We start from the raw sequence: 8,787 nt of genomic DNA, 5'->3' as shown, positions 1-8,787 counted from the left end.
TCTTATCGATCACATAACTTAACCTGTATAGGAAGTTTGAAACATTTTGAATATAGTGATGTTCGTTAGATTCGATATCATAAATATTGGTTATGATATCGATATGGTTACTACAATATCGTGTATTATGCTTAAATTATTTTTCCTATGAATCCATAGTTTTTATTTAATTATGGAGTTTATTATACCCTGGTAGAACAGTAATGAACGTTAAATGATTTTTTAATTTGTAGGTACACTGAACGTTGCAACACATTCTGCTGTGAATTGCAAAGAAAGCAGGTCGATGTTTTTTTGGAATTGTTTATTTGAGATGTTCGATTGGATAATAACAGACTGTCATTGTACTCAAGTTAACGTACAAATTGAATTGAATATGGCTAGGATAAAAGAGAAGGAAATAAAAGTCTTATATATTGATACAGTTTTCTTTATTCTGACTTACATATCTTAAATGTAATCAACACAAGTGACTTTAAAATAAGTACAGTTTTTCACAGTTTTCTTTTTATTTAAATATCGATATAGTTTGAGATCATCCCTAGTGGTAGCGGCTCCCGTCCCGCGGGCGCGCTGTACCGGCCGCGCGCCGACAGCGCATCCGAACGAACGAAACGCCAACACCCGCACATTGCCCGCGCGAACGTGTTTACATTTAACCTCATATTTATATGACAATTATAATTTATATAGTGTAGTGCTTAATTGGATTACTTAGTGTTATTTTAGGTAAGTTGTTGAATTTTTTTAAAGTTTTTTATGGTTACTTCAAATCTCTTGCGCATGAAAGCATGCGTTTTGGGTGTGAAAGTAGATCAAAGTTTGGAAACGTAATTAGATCGATAAAATAATACAATAAATATTATCATTTTGGTTCAATACGAAGCTTTAATAAGTGTTTTACATATTTGAAATAAATATAAACTTTTGTACTAACAGTGAGTTTTCACTATTTTAATACTTGTATAATGACAATATTCTTACATTCCTCATTCTCTGAACAAAGGGATAACGTTTTTATACTAATGTCCAAACTATTGAAATTCAGTATAATAAACGGAAGAAAGGCAGATACTGCTCATAAACCATTTCTTTCTTATCGCTTATGATTGTTTTTTTTTAATTCAGAAAAACTTAACTAGACTAACCTTTTAAATCAGTTTCACTTTACTTGGGTGGAGTTGACAAAAAGACACTTCGGAATACAGCATTTTCAAGTTTATTATTACTTTTTTTTGAAAATTATGAACGAAAGAATATATAAAAAAAATAAAATACCACCTACGTGGGATTAGAAATATTTTACTTGGCCTTGTTAACTTGTTGAGTATCTAAATGAAATGACATTGGCCTGTTTTAAATTTACGTTGATGAGTTTTGTGCACATTTCTATTCCAAATTATTTAGGTTACGAAAAGTATTGTAAGAAATGATTTAAAGAACGGATGAAGTTGGACTTAAAAACACATTGCAGCTTACGTTGTACATTAATTGTAATAAATATGATTAATTTAGACATATTGGACTTACAAAGTTAACACGCAAAGAGGAAAAGTTTGATTTAAATAGGGTTATTCAAATCAAGTGTTAGTTAAAAAACTTCTTTTTTCAACGTCACCTAAATCTTACTCCACAATGTTCTAAGTTTAAAAAAAAATCATCATTAAAGTGCAATGAAATGTTTAATCGTTTGTCTTTTTATTATTTTTGACTGAATTAATGAATGTTCATGCACACGATAAAAACTAATTCACTTGCATCTTTAGGTGTTCATATTATACTTGAGTATTCACTCAAAAAAGCCTTTCAAAAAATTTTGCTTTCTCCTATATATCTGTCGCTTTAAGATAGATGAGTCTGAGTGAGATGACAATACGTTTGTAGTAGTGAACTCAACGTATTGTTATTAAAATTAAAAAAATAGTTCAAATTTTGGTTCTGGAGATTTACTTTACATGTGTTTGGTTATTGCATATGCTTTGGTGGCTGTATTACGCACGTGTCGACGCAAGCTTGGCGCGTGAGTAACGATTAAGCTACTGACTCAAAGCTCGCATTTAGAATCGAAAGCTCTGATACGCATAATAAAGAGATACGTAGTAAAACTACGGCAAGTTGTTATAAATGTATAAATATGAATTTTTCATTGAAATAATTATTAATTCCCATCTAATAGATGTAATGCACATAAAGGTAGTTTACATTCAAGTAATTTTACACGTTTAATTACTAACTAAATGGAAATATTTATACGTACCATTCACCTACTTAAAACTCTATCCATATGGAGGTTACAGCCAAGGGCGGATCCTGCTTTAGTGCTAGGACGGGGTCACATAGTCGTGGTCAAGTCAAATATGTAAAAATATCTTGTTAAGCTCTTGACCAACCAGGAGGGGGGGGAGTCATGACCCCCCCTGGATCCGCCGTTGGTTACAGCTACTTTCTTTAACTTAACAATATGTTAGTGCTTTTGTTCTTATATCAGGGAGATATGAATAATGCTCGTCCATTCGCTTTTCATACGAAAGGTCGGAATCTTGGCATCGTAACAAACATTAATCACGGACGTACTGCTCGATAACAGCTTCCACCTGGGGATCAAGGTGTACTGGTCAAGTACAGTAATGCGTCTAGTTTATTGTTAGTTTCCACTGACGAAACACGAATAGGGAATTAGAGAGTTATTTTATTTGTGATTGTCGGCAATGGAAACGCTAACCAGTAAAACAAATGTTTTTTAACTGTTTTTAATACGGGACACATATCTATGATTTACTAGCTATCGTCCACGACTGCGTCCGTATGGATTTTAAAAAACAAAAGAAAGTAGCTTACGTGACGATCCTCTACATCTATTCCAAATTTTATCGAGACCCGTTCAGTAGTTTGGGCTGCAAACATTAACAAACATGTACATCTAAACTTTTGCTTTCATAATATAATATAATTAGTAAGATGATTAAAATACTGGAAAGAGATAAAATAAATGAGCTACTTTTAATTTTATTTATTGGTTCACAGAGTTGTCGAATATTTCTCATTTTTCACCCTCATATCAATCAAATCCTTAGTCTTACAGTTTGCAGAACTTTTGTAATTCTCAAAGCATTCCTATCGCTTCACCTGTCGGCGCAAGCGCAGTGCGTGCCCTAATTTTCCGTCCTCATTCCAACAATAGATCCCATCAAGACGTGTCATAATTGCCAGTTTGTTTACTTTATGGTGAAAGATATAACGGTTAACAATTTAATTATAACTGAGCAAATCTTTTTTTTAATATATTAAGGAGTCAATTACACTGCTAGGATAATGTATTTGCGATATCAAGTACATAGTTTAATAAATATGTGACTAATTTTATATCGAAAACATCATAAGTTAATACTTTTTTCAATACAATTCAAAATATGGAGTATGCTAAGTGTGGGCTGTCGTAGGTAGAGGTTAAAATTAAATCTGGCAACCAGCCATAGACTATAATTGTAGTCAGAGTGCCAAAATTCTATCGGTACCACTGACGTATTCAATGTTTAACTGTGGAATTCCGTTATTTTATTTTTCATTAGCTTTTCCACGTCGGTAGCCAATGATCTAGGCTAGGTTTAGAGAGGTTAGCTTTTGGACGGTTAATAGGATGGCTGGAGAACAAAGAACCTATCAAAGACGACGTGTTGACGACATAGAGATCTAGTCACTCATAAAGTCTTCACCTGGCTATAAATTACATACATTTGACGTTTTAAACTTATTTGGGCCAGCAAATCCAAAGTAAGTTCTAATGAACTTAAGTTTCCAATAAAGGTAAACCTATCGTGAAACATTATCTAGCGAAAATTAAAGACGACTCAATTCACGTTTTATCCTCCGGTGACGGCACCGACTAGTTTCGGCCCCAATGACGCCCCATAGTCAGGGTGAGTATAAGGTAGCTTTGTTCGTGGTCTCGAATTTTGGCTGAAGGAAAACCTGGTTTTGAAAAGAGTCTTAATCTGAACAAACAGAATATTATACTTATGTAGAGCAGTAGAGAAGTATAAGATGTTAGTAATAATAGCTCTATATTTATTGAAATTTAGATTTCTATAAATTTCGATTAATTTCTTAGCATATAAATAAAGAATATGTTTTCATATACCCAGACACTTCTCTAAACAAAATTTAACGCAGAAAGATGCATACGACCTTGAGTATGTAACAACATTTCGTTGGATTCCCGAAAAAAACATCTGTTTATAATTGAATACTGATGCTATGATCTCATTTCACAGTTGTTGCTGATCGCATCGACCAGCGAACATTTACTGGAATACGGAAAAATTTAAACATGGCTGAAAATGGGTAAGACAAAGACAAACACTCATAACAAAACACATTTCATTTAATTATTACACACACACATGTATTACACAACTTATCTTTAATTTTTTTGTCATGATAATGGTCAAAAAAATGATTTGTAATGCAACCATTAAAATTAGAAATTAATCATCCAATCCGAAAATAGTTCTATTTGTCCAGAGCAGTCGATACTGTCGACTTGCATAAAAATAACGCATAAATTGGCTTCATTCCAGATACGGAATGGCCGGACACATTGGCAGAATCCCGAACTACGGCAGAACACAAGTTAATGTAAGTTTATGTCATTTTAAAGTTATGGAATAACATACAGCGTTGGTTTTAAAGCTTGCTTTAATATAATACGAGATAAATATAGTAAAATGTTGACATTTTTTTTTTTGGATTTCAGCCTATGGGCAGCGTAGAACCACCGGCATGTATCCAAAACGCAATGATGACAAAGGATAAGAAGCCATTCACTTACACTCCCGGTGGTCTCGACTTGTCTCAGATACGTACCCCGAGCATGGCTAGAAGACTAGCCAGGCAGCGATCAGACGAGCAAGAGAGGGCTTATGTTCCACCAAATATGAACAATGGCGGAAACTATAATCCTCAAGGCGGACCAGCTCCGCCGCCACCACCCCCGCCTCCGCTTAAGATACCAGCACCACCACCGCCACCACCGTTGATCATAGAAGCACCAAACGCAAAGGCTGTAAAACCTGTACTTCTTGGTGAAAGGCCTGAAATAGTAATACCGGAGAACCCAATAGGTATGTTACGAAAAACAAATAGCCCATATCACTGGGAAGCTGAGAAGGCGGAAATGCAACGAATGGGACCAGTGCCGAAGTTTGCAGAAAAGGTTCCGAGTCCATTGACAGTGAAGCTCCCTATGCAGCAAATGCAACAGAACTATTCTCCACCGGAACAAAACATGCAGAGGCGAAATTATCCTTACAACCAAAGTAATCAAGCACCCGACAGTCCTATATATAGACCTGAAGCTCAGTATGGTAATCAAAGACCAAATTCCGCGAATGTAAATGGGCCGCCACAAACGAGAGAAATGTTAGTGAGACAAGATTCGCAATTTAACAAAAGCCCCCAACCCTTCGCGGGACAATCACCTCTGTCTAATGGCACGCCATATTCTCCGACACCAAACAACAATTGGCGGCAACCGGAAAAGAGAGATTCTCCTGCAAACAAAACGAGTAGTCCTCTCTCTCAGCAAGGTAATCGCGGACCCTTTTCACCGGCAACTCAGCAAAGTTCACCAAATTACTCTAATCAATCACCACCGGCTTTCCACACTCTGCCTAGAGTTGGTCAAAGAAGTCAAGAACCCGTCAGCAATAATTTCCAACAACCACCGGTACAACAGAATACAAGTGTGGACCAATCTAATTATGCGCCGTGGCGGACGAACACCTTGAACAGGTATCCACGAGGAGGTGAGAATCAGCCAAATAATGCAAACAGTCAAAATGTAAATCAACAACAGGCTTACAGTCCGCCATGGAAATCTAATGATTCCAATAACAACAGACCTGAAAATAATTACAATCCTTCATGGAACCAAGAAAACAAAGTTAATTCTCAACAACAATATAATCCACCATGGTTATCGAAGCAAGATGCTAATAACAATAGAATACAAGAAAATTCCAACGTTAACTTCCAAAACAGAACGAACCCGTCGGCACCAAATTCACAGGAACAACCTCTCTACCAGTCTAGTATTTCGATTCCTGTCTACGGTAATCAAAGAAAACAAAATTCACAATCTGAATACAAGAGCTCTCCACAAAAAGAAGCTGTATACGTTAACCAAGAACCAGTATTTTATTGTTCCGACAGCCCCAAGACAATGCCACCATGGGTAAAAACACAAAAGGAGAAAACTAAAACTCCACCTCCTGCCTGGTGTAACAGACCATTAGAACAAAGAAGAAGTATAACCAGAGATTTAATAACTCCACCAAGAGACACAAATCAAGAGCCTGAATGGGTAAAAAAGAGTAATGAGATGCAAAGGGGAATTCAGGAAGCTGGAAGTCCGCCAAAATATCAGCAAACGGCTCAACCAAATTGGTCTACGCGTCCTTCTGAAAATCGTAAGAGTTTACCCAAAGATAATGCAAGCAGTACACCGGGTGCTAGGATAATACCTATTCAAATGGAAGTATCGAGTACAGAGACGAGAAACCAAGCAAAACAAGGTGACCGTCAGCCGCAGCTAAGAATAGTAATTGATATGAAGCAGAATCCTGAAAGTCAAGCCCACGCACAGGCGCCATACTCTCAGCCAACCCAACGTATTATGAGAGTGCTGTCGCCGCAGCTGGTTCGAATGGATGAAGATTCCAGACCCCAGCAACACGAACTTCCAACATTAAATCGACATTTTAGCCAGGATAGTCAGCCAAAGACGCGTATTATCCCTATACAAATTGAAAGTGGTAATGGCGGGGCAAATAAAAGGTAAAATAAAAAACACTTTACTTATATTATTTAGAATCGTAGCGTAGTTACATTGAATTTACTTGCTTTACGTGGTTTGTATTTAGGTGAATTGCTTATTTTCTTTACTGTTGATACAGTAAAGAAAATAAGCAATTCACCTCTGTATGATTACAGAGATATATTTGTAGGTAAATTTATATGTATATGATCGTTTTCAGCTTCGGTGGGCGGTACTAAGGGAGCTGTTTGCACTGGTCCAAAGTAAACACTTTTTTATTGCACCGCTTGTAATTCTGCGATGAATCATACTTACGCTTGCTTTATATTTAGCGGCAATTTGCTCTGCGAACGCTCTAATTTCGTTTACTTCACTAATTTTATTTACAATGTGACCTTTAATTACACTATAAAATGATTTACAGATGTTCTTTGCGTTTAATTTTCATACATTACTAATTATATTAACATCATAATTATCGATCACTCGTGTTAATTTTCATTTCTCATGATTTTAGATTAGAAATATTAAATTGAAAATTGTAAGAAACTGACTGAATATATTGAACATTTCAGTATAGTTAATTTTGAAGGATATTCAATAGACATAGTTCGGTGCCTGTGTTTGAAATTAATGCTGACTTGGAACCTTTTCCAAGTCAGCATTAATTATAATTAATCTCTCAAAGTAAAAGTAAAATAGATTTCGGGTACAAATCATGCACAATAATTCTCTTTCTCCTCATTTTATCCACATCGTGAGAGTGTTATTTCGTTTGTATAACTTGGTTAGTATAAAAAAAGTGATTTCTTCGATTTTAGAGTAGATTTTCTACAATTTTCAGAGTGCTCTACCACAAAATCAGTCGGGAAGGTTCACCGCAGCAGTCTAGAACATTCAAAGTGCTGCAAGCTATGACCAACACGCAAGATATAGGTTTCGTTTATCCTAATAATGTTATTTATACTGATTTTTAATAACAAATTGTTAACCATTGTATAAGCTGTTCTGATTGTTCACCTTTCTACTTTTGATATTGGTGTATATATATTTGATTATGGTTATACAAAGGTTTTTTTTTATTTAAACGACATTTTGTTATTAACCATGCAAGATATTTATATTGTTGAATAATATATTTAATAAATAACAGAATAATACAAAAACGCGCGGGTTTACTTGTGAGATAATATATATTTTTTGTAATATATTATATATATTTGTTTTATATATTTAGTGTTAAAATAACGTAACTATAAGAACGAATAAAAATCAGTGGCGAAAATACGCATGCTTTTTTGTGATTTTACTAATGCTCGTAGAATATAATATACAGCTAACTTACCAAAGAATTGTTATATAAGTATTGTTTAGCTAAGTTTAAATATAATTAATCTGTTAGAAGTAAAGGTTTAAGTAATTATAAAAAAATGCAACCGCTGAAGTCCAAAGAGAATTTAGTGTGCAGAAAACTTTTAACACAAATAATGTTAATTGCGAAAACTAACTTATAATTGATATTAATATATATGTATATTTATGTATGTATTGAAATAACTCAAAAACTACTGGGCCGATTTCAAAAATTCTTTCACCATTAAAAAGCTACGTTATCTGTTAGTAACATAAGCTATGTTTTTTTATTACTTTTTTAATTTTACGCGGGCGAAGTCGCGAGCAACATATTCAAGATACTAAATGTAAAAGTTTTTAGTTTGCACGATAGAAAAATATAATTCTCGTAATAACATCTATGTAGGTTTACTATAGGTTTTAAATTATTTTTATGTTTTAAATTGAATAGTTATATCCATTAGATTTAGGGCCTGTCCCACTAAATTTTAAAGTGTCTGATAACAATCTAACGTATTAATATGTGATGAAAATAACGGATTTTATTTCGTTATCTGACAGTGACGTCATTTTTAGCTATCTGAGCCTCTATCAGCCAGTGGTGGGACAGGCCCTTAATA

The 8,787-nt window shown here is 34.7% G+C and overlaps 1 protein-coding gene across 1 annotated transcript; it reads left to right on the top strand.

The window, feature by feature from the left end:
• Positions 1-571: 571 nt before the first annotated feature.
• Positions 572-8,366, top strand: LOC106110378 (extensin-like). Its single transcript, XM_013292203.1, has 6 exons — positions 572-729; positions 4,272-4,341; positions 4,578-4,635; positions 4,754-6,834; positions 7,035-7,077; positions 7,659-8,366. The coding sequence occupies exons 2-5, from the start codon at positions 4,328-4,330 to the stop codon at positions 7,051-7,053; spliced, it is 2,172 nt and encodes a 723-aa protein (XP_013147657.1). The 5' UTR covers positions 572-729; positions 4,272-4,327; the 3' UTR covers positions 7,054-7,077; positions 7,659-8,366.
• Positions 8,367-8,787: the final 421 nt, after the last annotated feature.

This window comes from Papilio polytes, unplaced genomic scaffold, assembly GCF_000836215.1.
Source record: "Papilio polytes unplaced genomic scaffold, Ppol_1.0 DF820678.1, whole genome shotgun sequence".
NCBI lineage: Eukaryota > Metazoa > Arthropoda > Insecta > Lepidoptera > Papilionidae > Papilio > Papilio polytes.
Note: the sequence above shows the minus strand (reverse complement) of the source record. Positions and strands in the feature narration are given on the sequence as shown.

Coding starts and splice junctions, on each gene's coding strand:
- LOC106110378 (XM_013292203.1), top strand. Junction 4,636..4,753: donor ACGGCAGAACACAAGTTAAT/GTAAGTTTATGT, acceptor TTTGGATTTCAG/CCTATGGGCAGCGTAGAACC.